This window comes from Penicillium psychrofluorescens, assembly GCF_964197705.1.
Source record: "Penicillium psychrofluorescens genome assembly, chromosome: 3".
Taxonomy (NCBI): Eukaryota; Fungi; Ascomycota; class Eurotiomycetes; order Eurotiales; family Aspergillaceae; genus Penicillium; species Penicillium psychrofluorescens.
In genome coordinates, this window is record NC_133441.1 from 2,657,237 (window position 1) to 2,673,364 (window position 16,128).

At 53.1% G+C, this 16,128-nt stretch overlaps 7 protein-coding genes across 7 annotated transcripts; 3 read left to right on the forward strand and 4 right to left on the reverse strand.

Annotated features, from left to right (window-relative positions):
* Positions 1–316: 316 nt before the first annotated feature.
* PFLUO_LOCUS5134 (uncharacterized protein) lies at positions 317–1,642 on the reverse strand (the record flags this gene model as incomplete). The annotated part of the gene is made up of 1 exon (XM_073782553.1): positions 317–1,642. The coding sequence occupies one exon, from the start codon at positions 1,640–1,642 to the stop codon at positions 317–319; it is 1,326 nt and encodes a 441-aa protein (XP_073639197.1).
* A 3,130-nt stretch (positions 1,643–4,772) lies between these two features.
* On the forward strand, positions 4,773–6,187 carry PFLUO_LOCUS5135 (uncharacterized protein; the record flags this gene model as incomplete). Its single annotated transcript, XM_073782554.1, has 4 exons — positions 4,773–4,865; positions 4,916–5,724; positions 5,783–5,922; positions 5,973–6,187. The coding sequence occupies 4 exons, from the start codon at positions 4,773–4,775 to the stop codon at positions 6,185–6,187; spliced, it is 1,257 nt and encodes a 418-aa protein (XP_073639198.1).
* Positions 6,188–7,137: 950 nt separating this feature from the next.
* PFLUO_LOCUS5136 (uncharacterized protein) lies at positions 7,138–8,630 on the forward strand (the record flags this gene model as incomplete). The annotated part of the gene is made up of 2 exons (XM_073782557.1): positions 7,138–7,611; positions 7,662–8,630. The coding sequence occupies 2 exons, from the start codon at positions 7,138–7,140 to the stop codon at positions 8,628–8,630; spliced, it is 1,443 nt and encodes a 480-aa protein (XP_073639199.1).
* A 151-nt stretch (positions 8,631–8,781) lies between these two features.
* PFLUO_LOCUS5137 (uncharacterized protein) lies at positions 8,782–9,756 on the reverse strand (the record flags this gene model as incomplete). Its single annotated transcript, XM_073782558.1, has 3 exons — positions 8,782–9,390; positions 9,459–9,604; positions 9,669–9,756. The coding sequence occupies 3 exons, from the start codon at positions 9,754–9,756 to the stop codon at positions 8,782–8,784; spliced, it is 843 nt and encodes a 280-aa protein (XP_073639200.1).
* Positions 9,757–9,971: 215 nt separating this feature from the next.
* Positions 9,972–11,285, forward strand: PFLUO_LOCUS5138 (uncharacterized protein; the record flags this gene model as incomplete). Its single annotated transcript, XM_073782559.1, has 1 exon — positions 9,972–11,285. The coding sequence occupies one exon, from the start codon at positions 9,972–9,974 to the stop codon at positions 11,283–11,285; it is 1,314 nt and encodes a 437-aa protein (XP_073639201.1).
* A 352-nt stretch (positions 11,286–11,637) lies between these two features.
* PFLUO_LOCUS5139 (S-adenosyl-L-homocysteine hydrolase) lies at positions 11,638–13,154 on the reverse strand (the record flags this gene model as incomplete). The annotated part of the gene is made up of 4 exons (XM_073782560.1): positions 11,638–12,685; positions 12,738–12,864; positions 12,920–13,052; positions 13,116–13,154. 4 exons carry the CDS (start codon positions 13,152–13,154, stop codon positions 11,638–11,640), a joined length of 1,347 nt encoding a protein of 448 aa, XP_073639202.1.
* A 595-nt stretch (positions 13,155–13,749) lies between these two features.
* On the reverse strand, positions 13,750–15,665 carry PFLUO_LOCUS5140 (uncharacterized protein; the record flags this gene model as incomplete). Its single annotated transcript, XM_073782561.1, has 2 exons — positions 13,750–15,272; positions 15,329–15,665. The coding sequence occupies 2 exons, from the start codon at positions 15,663–15,665 to the stop codon at positions 13,750–13,752; spliced, it is 1,860 nt and encodes a 619-aa protein (XP_073639203.1).
* Positions 15,666–16,128: the final 463 nt, after the last annotated feature.

The window sequence follows — 16,128 nt, forward strand, 5'->3', positions numbered from 1 at the left end:
TACATATTCATTCAGGTAGATGCCCAAATCAAAACCAAATTATCATTCTTGTCCTCGTTATCACTGGTAGAGACCCCGCTATCAACGCTGCGTTCTGCATTCCATCCATTCTTCGTCAAGCCATCTGTCATAATGAGCGTATCCAGTTCATGTTCTCATTGCAATCATCCCCATGTTGTCCTGATTTCACTCGGACTTCCTCATCCAACACATTACTTTCTATCGACTGGATCTCGATTAGTTGAGGTTCCATTTAATGAGTTGGTCAAGCACGTACCTTGCCAAGTCCACTTCGAGCGAGTGAGTACCAACAAGTTTACTCCTCGGTGGCATCAGTAGCAGCATCCCGCACATAGTTTGTGCCGATCTGGATACCGGGAGTGGCTGAAGGGTAGATCGCGCTGTTCCACTGACCATTGTTGTACCCGTTGTTGTAACCGTTGTTGTAGCCATTGTTCATCTGGCCGTTGTTGTAGCCGTTGTTCCACTGACCATTGTTGTACTGGCCATTGTTGTAGCCATTGTTATAGCCGTTGTTCCACTGACCGTTGTTGTATTGGCCGTTGTTCCACTGGCCGTTGTTGTAGTTGCCGTTGCCGTTCCAGTTGCGAGCAATCACGACCGACGAGGGGGTGGGACGCAGGCCGCCGCGGTAGCCGTTATAACCGTTATTGTAGCCGTTGTTCCACTGGCCATTGTTGTAGCCATTGTTGTAGTTCCCGTTCCATTCGTTACCACAGTTCTCGTTGTTGCCGTTGTTCCAGTTGCCATTGCAGCCGCGGTCAGAGTTCCACCATGCGTTGGTGTGCTGGATCCAGTTGCGCTTCAAGACGACCGCCGAGGGAGTGGGCACGTCAATAGTGGTCTCGCCGTTGTTCCACTCGTTATCGTTGTAGCCCTCATTGTTGTAGCCCTCGTTGTTGTAGCCGTTGTTGTAGCCCTCGTTTCCGTTGTACTCGCCATTTTCCTCGCCGTTGTTGTACCACTTGCGCTCCAGAGTCACAGAGGGAATCTCGAGCTCGTCGTTGCCATTGTAGCCCTCCTCGCCGTAGCCATTGTTGTAGCCGGGCTCACCCTCTCGGTACCACTTGCGCTCAAGAGTGACCGACGAGGGAGTAGGGATGTGGATCACATCGTTGTCATCGTACCCTTCCTCGCCGTAACCATTGTTGTAGCCTTCCTCGCCGTTGCGGTAGCCATCATAGTTGCGCGCCAGATTGATATGAGGGTGCGTCAGCGCGTTCAAAGCGCCGTGCCCCCAGTTCGGGCGGCGGTAGCGGTATCTTCCGCGCCAGTTCCGGCGCAAGTGTACGCTGCCGGCGCCGAGGCCAGCACCAACGCCTGCACCAACGCCTGCTCCGACGCCTGCTCCGACACCGGCGCCCACACCCGCGCCGACACCTGCGCCAGTGCCCACACCCGGAACGCCCACGCCAGGAACGCCGACTCCGGGTCTCCCGGCCCCAACACCCCCAGCGCCGATTCCGTGGTGGGAATAGGTCTGTCCGGGCATGTACTGACGGGCATAGTTGTCTTGCTGTTCGCCATTGTCAGGCTGAAAGCCGGGATCGATAGGGACGGCGAGGGCCGTCAAGGGCGAGGCGGCCAAGAAGAGAAGGCCGTTGATCCAGGAGTAACGCATGTTGATGGTGTCAAGACTTGCTGCCTTCACTGGAGGGAAAAAGAAGCAGAAATTGGGAGTGTTCTCGAATATGATCCCGAGAGCTGTGCTGGCTGGAGATGAAAACCAAAGCTGGTCGAGCAGGCTGTATTTATACCTCCGCTTGCAGAGCCTAACATTTCATACCATAGCGGTGCTCTTGCTGCTAGAACAGCTTGCAGAGCTGTCTGCTGTAGCTCATGCCAATGCATCACGCTGTCTGGGCTGGAGATGGGGTTCGATCTGTAAGGGAAGCAGTGAGCGTGCGTGGAGTCCCTTCGGCCATGCGGGGAGAACAGCTCTGCGACACGGCTGCACAATGATTTCAGCGGGCTGTGAACATTAGTATGAGCCATATGTGGCTCCCCTTGATGTCTTACATAGTTGTGTCTGTCTTGGATTTATGCAGGATCAACTCCACATCCAACCGGCAGCGTCGATCCTCCCCGAAGGGGTTACTCGCATTCCCCGGCGATCAACCCTCCAACCTTAAGTTCCCTGCATTACTGCATAAATCCTCAGTCGACAATTCACAGTCCAACTGCATGTATTCCACACGTTTAGCATGTAGGCCCGTCCATCCACCACGTACACCACGCGTCTCTGAAACGCTCATGGGATCAAGGGGGCATGTAAGACATGCAGGAACGTTCGTCAGCCCAGCCCTCGCAACCCCTTGGCTAGAGAAGCCGAGTTGTTCTGGTCCTGGATCTAGAGTTGCGGTGTGAAAGAGTCGACGAGCATCTGCCCGGAGAGCCTTGGCTATCTTTAGCAACATGCCCTTGCTCCTTATTGACCAGGAACAGACGTGTCCTTCCCGGGGCTTGCCAAAACCTGTCGATCGCTTCTCCCATAGAGACACAATTCGCTGCCCTGAACAATCTCATCAAAGCGATCGCTGATCCGACTGAAGTTCTGCCCGTACCGGCTTAGTTCTCGCAGCCTGATCGACACCCAGTCCCGGTATATTTTATCCGAGGTTGCGACTCCGGCGATAAATAAGGACCAGGTAATGCGAACCATGAGATGGGGTCGGCTGCGGTGAAGCTTCAAACTTAATTCAAGGACTTGTGAGACTGCAGCGCTGAGCGGCATCAATTTGTTGCTGCGATTAATTGGCGCAGAGTTCGATCCACTGTGGCGGTCAAGAAGATCCTGGAAGCAAAGGTAGAAGTAGACGATGGTACTGTAGTAAGTTATCGACGACCAGTAGATGGTTTCCATCACGCGACGATCTTCCCCAATGGTTTCGCAGGAACGCGAAGTTTCGGCGGTGGTGAGAACGGTGTCGTATTCCTGCATCGAACTTGTTTAGTCTGGCGCCCTACATCTTAGCATTGGGTTGGGACCACGCACGACAGACAAAGTATTAATCTCGTCAACGATCTGCAGGTATGGGGATTCCTCCCCAGGCGGCGCATCTGGCACTGTCCCGTGCTTGAAAAGCTCGGTAATCTTAAACTGAACAACATGGCTGTGGTGGTACAACGTCAGACCTGGGAGGTTCTCTTGGTCGTCCAATTGGGCGCCGAGAGGGTATTCGTCGCCCCAGAAACGAGCAGGCGATTGTCTGCTCAATCGATAGAGCTCAGTTAGGCTTAATGGCAATCTGTTTTCGGGGTCTGCACGAAGTAGAAATCGGAAGAGACCGGTATCAAGACGCGTCGGTCCTGAGTCGAAAAAGAGAGCCGCTGGCGTGAAGAAATATAGCGTCCAAAGTAGAAATAATGGAACTGAGGTGCGGCAGAAGCCATTTAATTGGCCGGACTGTAAGCTGGGTGACGTAGTTTCCAGGCCATTTGAATGGGAAGTATGAATATGCGCTTGTGGCGGAATCTCTGAGTCTCTGCTCTCAGATGTAATTTCAGGCGTGGAAGATGCCTGGAATTTGAGTAATGGCACAACGTGGTTATGAAGCAAGCTTTCAATTCCACGGATATGGATGTTGATTGCCGTAGCACCGCTTCCAAACCGACCCTCATAGTCGATCATCAGCCAAAGGGTAATGAATATGGCTTCAACTCCTGCCGTAGATTTCACATCTTGTTTTAAAGCTTCACGGAGTTCTGACAAAGCTCTTCCGTAGTGCACTTGTCCACCCATATCCGACAGAACCTCGCCGTGCTTCCCACAAGAGGCATGTCCGCCATGAGTTCCTGCTCGGTGAATTTCACTAGCCGCAGTGGCTAGCATCATGCTCATGACCATGGGCTCTTTGACAGCGATTTTATGATACGCATAAGAGACAGTCGACCATGGCCAATGCTTTCCGAGCACAACCACCAAGTACGAATCCTGGAGATATTCTAGGCAACGCCTATCAGAAACAGACAAATGCAAAGAGTTGGCCGCTTGAAGACTGCATCCATGGTCTGCAATCCCGGGATTTGGTGCCGGTAGCAGCGGGAAGGGATGGGATGGGCCAGTAGCGCGTTTCCTCACGATCTTGGTGGACGGAATACTATCACTACCACCCTCGCCATCTACCTCGCTTTTTTTCAAAGGTAGTGGTCGTGTTGGCCGTCGCGGAATATGTTCGACCTTCCATTCGCACAGAATTCCCGCCGTCACGCATCTTTTGCACTGTGGCTCTGCATGGCCCTCACTGTGGAGCTTTTCCTCGCCACATTTCACCTTGCGGATCCTACACGAGCGACATCCTGGGTGGACAATTAGCGCCGACGCACTGGATTGACAAGCAGAATGAACGTTTTGAGTGGATCCCTACCAGTCTTGGAACGTGTCTTTCCGAGTTTCTGCATTCTCGTTGGCGTAGTCGGCTATCGATTTGCCTGCCATTCTCAGTCCCCCAGCTGGTGCCCTATCAGAGAGGCGTGTGGATGGTCATTGCAGTTCAGACCTGGTGCACCGTCCGTTTAACAATGTTTGCCGAGTGATGATAAAGAGGGAAGGGGAGGCGGGGAAAGATCTTATCTCTTTTGTACTTCGTTGCCGAGGGCAAAATGCCGATTGGCTGCGTCGGCAGTGGTCACGGGACTGCAAGCCCTAAAAGACGGGGAGATCCACTACTTGAGTTGGGTATATAATGAAAGGCTTGGGACGATAGCCTCTCATTGATGAATTCTCATTGGACTACGTTAAAGCAACCAACATGCATCTTCCCGAATCCCAGAGACGCTTTATGGATAGTGTGCAAGGTGCACTCCGCAAGTATGATGCACAGCTCAAGGAGATCAATCACAAGGTAAGCTACCAATTATCAAAAGTAGGCCATACATTAGCTGACCGTCGCAGATCTGGTCAAACCCAGAGCTGGCATATGCTGAGCACAGTGCCCATGACCATATTTGCGAGCTCTTTGACAGCCTGAAATCGGATGAGTACCAAGTTCGCCGGCATGCCTATGGACTGGATACAGCCCTAGAGGTTGAGTATACCCATGGCAGCGGTGGACGCATCATCGCGTTTAATGCGGAATACGATGCCCTCCCAGGCATCGGACATGCATGCGGCCACAATCTGATCGCGACTAGCTCAATCGCAGCCTTCATTGCAACCTGTGAAGCAATGAAGGCTAATATCCAGTCCTCTGGCGTATCAGGATTTACTGTGCGTCTGCTTGGCACTCCAGCCGAAGAGTCTGGTGGTGGAAAAGTCCGTATGTTGGACAATGGAGCCTACAAAGATGTAGATGCATGTCTTATGGTTCATCCCGTTCCCATGGCGCCTGGCAACCCGGATCTTTTCAGCATGGCTACTGTGCTAGAAGGTGGATTCCTTGCCAACGACAAAGTTAAGGTGACATTCACGGGCAAGCCTGCGCATGCCGCTGCTGCTCCTTGGGAAGGTATCAATGCACTGGATGCTGTGGTAGCCGCGTATGTCAACATATCTCTGCTTCGACAACAGATCCTGCCGACGCAGAAAATACATGGTGTGATTGTCAATGGCGGTGATCGACCAAACATCATTCCTATGTCCGCCACAGTGGATTACTATATCCGATCACCAACTTTGAAGACCTTGAAGCCTCTGACAGAGAAGGTGCTCAAGTGCTTTGAAGCGGCTGCGACAGCGACGGGGTGTAAGCTTGAATACGACTGGTATGTCTCTATTGTTAACATTTGCCTGCCCTTTCGAAAGTCACTAATTCAGCCCCAGGGGTATCTCGTATAATGATCTGAAGACGAATCTCCCTATCTGCGAGAGCTATGTCTCGGCAATGCGGGCATTGGGCCACCATACCTTGCTAGATAATTCAGGGCAAAAGAGCGCGTTATCTGGAGCATCTACTGATATGGGTATATAACACTCGTTACATAAAGTCGACAAGGCTAACGCAAATATCCAGGCAACGTATCCTATGCTGTGCCAGGCTTCCATGGGATTTTCACCATTCCTGCCGAAGGAGTCAATCACACCCCTCAGTTTACTAACGGGGCTGGGTCACCTGAGGGGTTTCAGCGATGCATTTCCTGCGCTGCGGGTATGGCCATAGTTGCCTGCCAGTTCCTAGTGGATGATCACTTTGCCGAGGAAGTCAAAAAAGATTTCCAAAAGGAGTAAAGGGTCAGATCAGATTGAAAAGAGAGTGATAGTTCACGATCAATTGGTTATTCCAATAATGCTAATTGTCTACATGATGGGATTTCTGGATAAACAGACTCTGAACTACACCTCTCTCATGGGACTAATAGAGGATCTCCATCTGGTGGCCTCGAAATATAGTTAGGCCGGTGGCATGTTCTACTTTGGATAACTTTTCTTTTCGTGAGACATATGTGGTCGTATCATTATCAAACAGGGCCAACTGAAGGGATCTCTACAGGCACCCAGCGTCATTGTTGATGGTCAAATATCCTTTGAAGAAATATCTGGTAGTCAATCTGTTTTATTTCATCTCAGCAGCAACATAAGGAAATGCCACATTCTTACCATAATTTTATTGCAAATTAAGCATTCCACAGAAGGGTTTGGAATTTATCTGGCCGATTAGCTCAAGGAATTCTTTAGCAATAGGCGGCAGTGATTGGCATTGGAATTCTCTCCCGCATTCCTCAATTCCAACAAGGGTAAAAACACACCTTTAAAACGCCACGGGATAGATAATAGTAAGCCTAGAGAATCAAATGCTTTTGATACAAAATGAGGCAGTGGCTGTTGAGCATCGTCCTGCTGGGTTTGGCTAGCTTTCCCGCCCACGCAGCATTCTGTCGGTGTCAACTCGGTCAACCTTGCTGGCCAAGTGACAGTGAATGGGCTTCTCTCAACTCTTCAATTGAAGGAAATTTAGTCGCAGTAAAGCCATTTGCATTTCCTTGCCATGATCCCAATTTCGATGCCGCCGAGTGTGCTATCCATCAACAAGAGACACACAACTCATCATTTAGATCTTTGCAGCCAGGTTCGATCTCACGACAATATCCCAGGTATAATCATTGGCTGATCTGATATATGCAGGCGCTCTCCAATGGGAAAACTGGGAAGCATGGCCAGCGAAAGGAGAACAATGCTACATGGAATCGTCCCGATCAACACGCTGCTCACAGGGCCGCATTTCGTTGTTCTCTGCTGAAGTACAGACATCTCAGCATATCCAGGCAGCGGTCAAGTTTGGCGCCCAACACAATCTCAAGCTAGCCATCAGAAACACTGGACATGACTTTCTCGGCCGCTCATCCGCTCCACATTCGCTGCAGATTTTCACCCATCACCTGAGAAACATCTCCGTCCATGACAGCTTTGTTCCCTTCGTTCCATCTCATATACGGGCGCCAAAAGGCGTGAAAGCCGTTACGCTCGGCGCTGGAGTCCAGCTGCGCGAGATGTATGAATATCTGAGCACGCATGGGTTGATGGTTGTTGGGGGGTCATCGAATACCGTTGGCGCAGCTGGAGGGTATATACAAGGCGGAGGCCATTCTATCATGGGCTGGCTTCATGGTATGGCCAGTGATAATGCGCTTGAATTTCAGGTTGTAATTGCAGATGTAAGTACCCAATCTCTGATTATGTTTTATATTGCTGAGAATTCCGCCAGGGCACGCTTATTTTTGCCAATGCGTATCAAAACACCGATCTATTCTTTGCTCTGCGAGGAGGTGGCGGCGGTTCATTCGGGGTAGTGGTCAGCGTGACCGTGAATGCATATCCGGATTACCCAGTGCTGTTTACAACGACAAATTACACCTTGAGTAAAGCTAATGGTCCATTCTGGGGTGGTGTTCAAGCATTCCATAATCACCTGGTTGAGCTGAACGACCACGGCGGCAGTGGATACTATCTATTGGCACCGCAACTTCCGGTTACAGAAAGCCAAACGGAGGCAGCAGGCGTACTCTTTATGTTTTTCGTCAACCAAACCGACATGAGCGCTGTTGATCCACTCTTCTCCCCGCTAATTTCGGACTTGAAGAATGCAACCGGGGTTGAACCTTCATATTCTACCTACGCCTTTCCGTCCATGTCGAACATGTACGCTACTTTTTTCTCGGGCAATGACACGACCGGCACAATGGTCCGCCTCGGCTCGCAATTGATGTCTCGGTCTTTATTTGAGACTGGGTCCTCTCAAAAGCTTACCAACGTCATGGAAAGGCTCGGAGTAGGCCTTGATAGTTATATCCTCGGAGTGGCTCTTGCCGGAGGCCAAGTCGCCAGAAACAGAGATATCGAATCTGCACTTAATCCCGCTTGGAGGGAAACACTGCTCCATATGATTTTTACGCGGGCATTAAGCCCTAATATGTCTTTTGCTGAGCAAGAGGCTATAGCGACTAATGTAACAGAGGGAGTATCGCAGCTTAAATCAGTTGAGTCGGCCAGAATGGGGGCATATCTGAATGAGGCAGATGCCGATGAGCCTAACTTCCAGCAGTCTTTTTGGGGCTCTAATTATCCTCGTCTACGGGCAATCAAAGCAGAGAGAGATCCAAGCGATCTCTTTATAGTTCGAAAGGGCGTTGGTAGTGAGAACTGGGATGATAGTGGATTATGTCGTATCTACTAGACTAGGACAATATGTCACTAAGGCGATATGATCAAGGCGGGTCGGGTAGAAGGGAACAGGCACAGGGTGTTAGATACAGCCTATGAAAAAAAGGAAGAAAATTCCGCGATTTACAGAAATTCAAGGCGCAATTCTATTCAACAGCTCCATTTTATTTCAGTTGCACCTTCAGTCCTTTGAAGGCCTCTGCATTCTCCTTGATCGCCACCTCAACAGGCAATCTCTCCATACTACTCGCCCCAAAGAAGCCGTGCACCCCCACGGTGCGCGATAAAACAAACTCGGCATCTGCCGGCTGCGCAATAGGTCCGCCATGACAGAGCACCAGGATATCCGGATTGATATGGACAGCAGCATCGCGAATGTCCTGGACAAATGGAACACATTCTTCCAACGACTTGCCGCTGCGCGCACCAATGGCACCAGAGGTAGTCAGGCCCGCGTGCGCAACTATAACATCGGCGCCTGCGCGAGCCATCTGCACGGCATCGTCCGGCCCAAAGACATATGGCGTGGTGACGAGGCCGAGTCTGTGTGCGGTGGCGATCATCTCTACCTCCCGGTCGTAGCCCATTCCTGTCTCTTCGAGATTCTGGCGGAACTGGCCATCAATCAGGCCGACGGTTGGGAAATTCTGCACGCCGACAAAACCTAGCTTCTGGAGCTCGGGTAGAAAGTTCGCCATTGAACGGAATGGATCTGTGCCGCACACCCCGGCCAACACGGGCGTGTCCTCTACGACAGGGAGAACCTCGCTGGCCTTTCACAAGTGGTTTTTAGCACGGTGGAATGAATTGGGACATTAAATGGGAAAAGAAGGTGGCGCACCATTTCCACAACTACCTGGTTTGCATCTGAGTATGGCATCAAACCGGCCAGTGACCCACGGCCGGCCATCCGGAATCGGCCCGAGTTATATATCAGTATCAGGTCGACGCCTCCTTGCTCGACTGCTTTGGCTGATAGTCCAATGCCTGTGAGAGATAGGTGAGTTGCTGCGGAGCGCAAATTAAACTATAGAAACGAAGGAAGACCTACCAGCGCCGGCGCCGACGATGATTGAGCCATCGGCGACAGTCTTGCGTAGTCTAGCGAGCACTTCTTCACGGGTTGATGGACGAGGCATGTCGCTATGATATTGATTTGGAGGAGGTCAAGATTCAGCTGACCCCCTCTCCCCCTCACTGCCCCACGAATTACCTCATTGCGCCGGGGTTGGTCTGACGTATCATAAATAGCTTGAGTGTAACACACAACACACTTAAACTAATCTCTCATGCTTGGGTTAATGAGATCACCAGAGCCTTAAGACAGAAGCCACCAAAAATAGATCCAACCACAATGGCGACCGTCCTCATCCTAGGAACATGCGACACCAAACTCGACGAGCTGCTCTACACGAAAACGCAGATCGAATCGCATAGCACATGCACCGTGCTAATAATGGACATCGGACGCAACAGCACCTCCCACCCAGATATCAACATCACACAGTCTGACATACTCGGTTCGAAAACCGATCTGTCCAACCACGATCGCGCAGAATACATCAGCGCTCTCGCTCCACATGCTACATCCCAGACATCCAATCTCGTACACAAAAATCGCATACATGCAATCCTGGCCATGGGCGGCTCCTGCGGTACCGGACTAGCGACGACTGTTATGCGCGACGCGGTCCCAGTAGGGTTTCCTAAGCTGATGGTCTCGACCATGGCGTCTGGTGACGTTGCGCCGTATATAGGCGAGACGGATATCGCCATGATGTACAGTGTTGTCGATATCGCGGGACGCAATCGCGTGCTGGACAGGGTGCTTGCCAACGCTGCCGGAGCGATTGCCGGGATGGCTCGCTCGTACTATTCCTCTCAGTCAGACGGCAAAGAGAAAGCACAGGAGCAAGAGGGCGGAAAGAGTTGCAGAATAGGGATCTCCATGTTCGGGGTCACGACTCCGGCTGTGATGCGCGCGCAGCAGTACTTCAAAGAGCGTCTTCCAGAGTGCGAAGTGTACATCTTCCACGCGACGGGGTCGGGCGGTCGAGCCATGGAGCGGCTGATTCGCGAGGGCCAGATCGACGCCGTGCTGGACCTGACTACGACGGAGATGGCGGATGAGGTTGTGGGCGGAGTGCTTGGTGCCGGACCGGAAAGGCTGTCCGCTGCTACAGCAAAGGATATTCCGAGGGTGATCAGTGTGGGAGCTTGCGATATGGTGAATTTTGGTGGTGTGGAGACGGTTCCGAGAAGGTTTCAGAGTGGTGGTGATGATGATGGTAGCGATGGGGGGCCGAAGAGGCTGTTTCATGAGCATAATCCTACGGTGACACTTATGCGGACGACGGGGGATGAATGTGCTACTATTGCCCGGCGGATTGGACATAATATTCGGGGTGCGGGAGGACGGAAGTGCACGGTGGTGCTTCCCACTGGTGGTGTTAGTATGCTCGATGCACCGGGGCAGCCATTTTGGGACCCTGAGGCGGATAAGATACTCTTCGACATGCTGGAGGAGCAGGCAAAAGCTGCAGGGATTCCTGTGGTGCGAGACTCGAGGCATATCAATGATCCGGAGTTTGCGCAAGCAGTGGCGGAACACTTGGTACAGTTGATCCAGGGGAAACTCAACGACGAGACGGGCGTAATCTACAGTTAGGAAATGCCAATGGTGCGGACAGCTTGATTAGAATTTAAAACTACCCACTACATAGCCACACCATGGCCCAAAGCCAGGCCAAGGTATCACGAACAAAATCTTATCCCGTTAGTGTTGAATGCAAGGCCCATTTCCCAGGCCAACCCACGCCGTGAAATCAATAAACACACACCCACAGATCCCTTCCCCCAGTGGAAAAACCACCACATTTTAACTGCCGTTGAAGGACAAACCACTTTTCGAGTTCTAAGTTGATGGAGAACCCTTTAATGCCAATCGTTACATCGTCGAATCATGTTGAAAGTCTATATTCCCAAGAAAAAGAAAAACTTGTGGAGAGGAGAACAAGCGCTTAGTAGCGATAGATCTCGCTCTTGTACGGACCGTTGACATCCAGGCTGAGGTAGTCGGCCTGGACGGAGGTCAGGGTGGTCAGCTTGGCGTTGACGTGCTCCAAGTGGCAGCGGGCGACCTGCTCGTCCAGGGCCTTGGGCAGCACGTAGACGCCAACGGGCTTCTTGCCCGAGGTGCCGAACTCGACGTACTTCTGGCCGAAAGCAACATCCTCGGCCTTGAACAGAGCGATCTGAGCCAGGACCTGGTTCGAGAACGAGCACGACATGACGAACGAGGAGTGGCCGGTGGCACAGCCCAGGTTGACGAGACGGCCCTCGGCCAGCAGGATGATGTGCTTGCCGTTCAGGAGGTAGCGGTCCACCTGGGGCTTGATGTTCTGCACGGACTGGGAGTTGGCCTTGAGCCAGGCAACGTCGATCTCAATGTCGAAGTGACCAATGTTGCAAACGATGGCGTCGTTGCGCATGGCCTCGAAGTGACGGCCGACCAGAATGTCACGGCAGCCGGTGGTGGTGACGAAGATCTGACCGGCGGGGGCGGCCTCCTCCATGGTGGTGACCTGGTAGCCCTGGACGGCGGCCTGGAGAGCGTTGATGGGGTCGACCTCGGTGATAATGACGCGGGCACCCATGCTGGAAAGAGCCTGAGCGCAGCCCTTGCCGACATCACCGTAACCGGCAACAACGGCGACCTTACCGGCGATCATGACATCGGTAGCACGCTTGATACCGTCAATGAGGGACTCGCGGCAGCCGTACAGGTTGTCGAACTTGGACTTGGTGACACAGTCGTTGACGTTGATGGAGGGCACGCGCAGCTTGCCATCCTTCAGCATGCGGTACAGGTGGTGGACACCGGTGGTGGTCTCTTCGGAAACACCGAAGCAGTCGTTGAGCATGTCAGGGTACTTGGTGTGGACGAGCGAGGTCAGGTCACCACCGTCGTCGAGGATGAGGTTGAGCTTCTTGCCATCCTTGAAGGCGCTCAGCTGCTGGTCGAGGCACCACTGGTACTCCTCCTCAGTCTCACCCTTCCAGGCGAAGCTGTAGAAATAAGTTAGATAAGAATTGACGATACAAACTCGTGTAGACTTACACAGGGACACCGGCGGCAGCGATGGCGGCAGCGGCGTGGTCCTGGGTGGAGAAGATGTTGCAGGAGGTCCAGGTGACCTCAGCACCGAGGTGAGTCAGGGTCTCGATGAGGACAGCAGTCTGGATGGCTAGAAAGAAGAGTCAGATGGGGGTTCATGTCTTGCTGAAGGTGTTCCAACGTACTCATGTGCAGGCAACCGGCGATGCGGGCACCCTTCAGAGGCTGGTCGGCACCGTACTTCTCGCGGATGGCCATCAGACCGGGCATCTCAACCTCGGAGAGCTCAATCTCGCGGCGGCCAAAGGCAGCGAGCGACTGTAGGAGGATGGGAATTAGCAATTGACGCAGAGAGGCCGAACAGGATGGAGGGGCACATACGATGTCAGCGACCTTGAACTTCTGGGCGGGGGCGGCCATGATGAATGTGTGTGATGAAGAAGAGACTGGAGAAGTGGTCAGTAATGGAAAATGCCACTGCGCTTAACAGGGGGTTGACTGACTAGGGGAGTGATGAAATAGGAGGGAGGATGAGAAGGAAAAACAAGAGGGAAAGGGGAAGAAGGTGGGGTGTTAAAAGTCTCCTCTCTCTCAACTGCGGTTACCTAAGGGACTGAGGGACCGTTGAGGGTACTTTGTGATACTTGTGGGACGGGTACTTTGTAGTAGCAACACAAGTATCTCTATGTACTCTCGACGATCAACCCACTCCTGGCTGGCGGGGCAGAGATTGGCGGCTGAATCAGCCAGTTATCGGCAACGCTGTAGAGTGTGGCTGCCGAGGGACCTTGCAAGTACATCTACCGAAGGGACTCGTTATACTTCATTCAATCGATGCAAGGCAGTCATAATTCATCGCTCATCCATTTTGTAACTGTCAAGAAAAGGCAAAATTCCCGGAAAAACAAGTCAAGCTCGCTGCGTAACCCAAGACCCATCCCATCCCTCAGTTTCCTCGCGAAGACGGTAAAATGAGAGAACAACCGTAGCTAATCATAATGGACATAATCTCGTATCAGTAGGATATCTGAGCCGTGGACCGAGCATCGAAGGGATTCCCATCACGATAGTTAAGTGTGTTGCTCGAGCCACGAGCCGGCTCGATCTCATCGGGCCACCGGCTTCGTCGAGAAGAAGTAGCGCCTTGGCTGTGTGAACGGCGCATCTCCCGCTTCTGCTCCCGCTTGGCACACTCATCCCGGAAGCATTTGTGTTCCTTGCGCTTCTCATGAACCTCCTTCCACTCCCCGTAGGCACCCTTAATACCGAGGGCGGCAAGGCCAACACCAATGGCGTCGGTAGCATTGGCCTTCATCTTGCGCTTGCGCGCCTCTTCCGCCGTGATCTCACCCGATTCCAGCTGCTCCATGCGTTTCTTCCGTTTGTCATACCGACTGTAGACCGAATGCGCTGCGTGGATGGTGGCCACGCTCGCCAACCCGGACGTCAGCAACATATCCCGCTTCATCTTCTTTCGCTTCTCCTTTTCATCTGAACTGTCGCCGAGGTCAGAACTACTCTCCGAGCTAGACGAATTATTTCCGCGTGCCATGTCCCTCGTGCCGTCTTCACCGTAGGGCCCGCTGGCGTAGGAGGGTGGATTGCCGCCCGAAGAACGAACTCGACCTACATCTCGTGAGCCCCTGCTCCGTCTCGAATCCCTGCCGTAGTCGCTGTCCTCATCGGAATCGGAATATGAATCGTCTCGTGCGCTGCGCCGGCTGCGCCGCTCCCGGTGACGATCATTGCCGCGCTCTGCTCCCGCTGCTCCCGCTGCTCCCCCAATCCCCAAGGCGGCTATGCCTTTTTCGATGTAGTCGGAGACACTCTTGCTGCGCTTCTGTGATCCACGATTGCCATCGTCACTTCCACTGCCGTCGTCTTGTCGGCCGCGAGCTCGGGACCGAGATCGAGAAACCTGGTCATAGATATGTTTGCCTGCGGCAGCCAAAGCACCCGAGGCAGCGAGGCCCTTGAGCCCGCTGGACGAACGACCGCGACCGCCGCCGTTACGGCCACGGGATCGCGAGCGTGAACCGTTCATGAACCGATTGGCCACGAGGCCTGTCAGGGTGGACTCGACAATATGGCGTGTTCCATGTTTATCTGGGTCTTTATCGACGAAGCCATCGGTACCACCAGCCGTGACAGCGGCCGTGAGGATACGCTTTCCTTTGTCTCCTTTCCACTCGCCTGGCTCTTTGCGCTGGCGGAAGGCTTCGATAGCGCCGGCAGTCACCGCGGCCTGAGCAGCCTGGGCAATGCGCTGCTGGCTTTTGCCACGGCCTCCACGGCTTCGGTCTCGACTGCGAGAGCGGGATGAATAAGAGTCGGATCGACCGCGCCGGTGGGAATGGGAATACGAGCGCCTTCGGCCACGGTCACGGTCACGGTCACGATCGCGGTCACGCTTTCCATGCCTACCAACGGCAGCGCCAATACCAAGGGCACCGAGAGCTTGCTCACCCAGGGACTTCCGCCTGTGACGTGGCGGCGAGCGACTGGGTGATGAAGGGGGGGAGTATCTAGAGCGACGACCTGGACGAGTGTTAGGAAAGATTGGTTCATATGGTACATCGTTCTGCAGAACATACGTCGATCATCATTATCTCTGGTCCTCCGGGGCCGGGGGCGATAGTATGCAGCATCGGAATAGGGATCAGGAGCGCCAACCGACGATGCCCGGCGACGGTCATAGACCGGTCGCTTGGGGCGACGGGTGGTGTAACGCTCGTAGGCATACTCCTCGCCCGGGGGGAACTCGCGCTGCACTTCTTCGATGGAATCATCGCTCCCACGACGGGGGTAGATGTTCCTCTCAAGCCGCGAAGAGTAGCCCCGGGGCTCGTCGTACGGGTCAGCGTAGCTCATCGGGCGGGGGGCACGGCGGTCGCGCGGGGCGTAGTTGCGGTCGTCGTAGTAGTACGCCATAATGGCGAGGGAGGCAGGAAGCCGAAAAAGACCGAGATGAGGTGTCGACAGTAAGGGTGATCTTCTACCGTCACCGGGGGAAAAAGTTGATGGAAGAAGGAAAGAAGAAAGAGAAGACGGGGGAAGTGAGGCAGCAGTCAGACGAAAGTGAGGCGGGGCAGGTGGCGTGACGAGCAGAAAAAGAACGTGGCTGGAGCCACGACACCGACAAGGTTTAGAAATGTGTGTGGCTGGAGAGACAGCGAGAATAAGAATAGTAATGATGGACCGAAAGTCTAAGGTCTAGGTCTGGGCAAAGATATAGTCTTCTCACGGTGGATGACGTTGGGAACAGCGAATACACCGACGTCATCCTGCAGTGCGAAGGAGCAGGGAAATCGTACCCCAAGGACTAAGTATTAAGATGTACAGCGATGTAACTACACCGTCTTTTAGTTGCAGGAGTAAGTAGGTCGGATTAAAA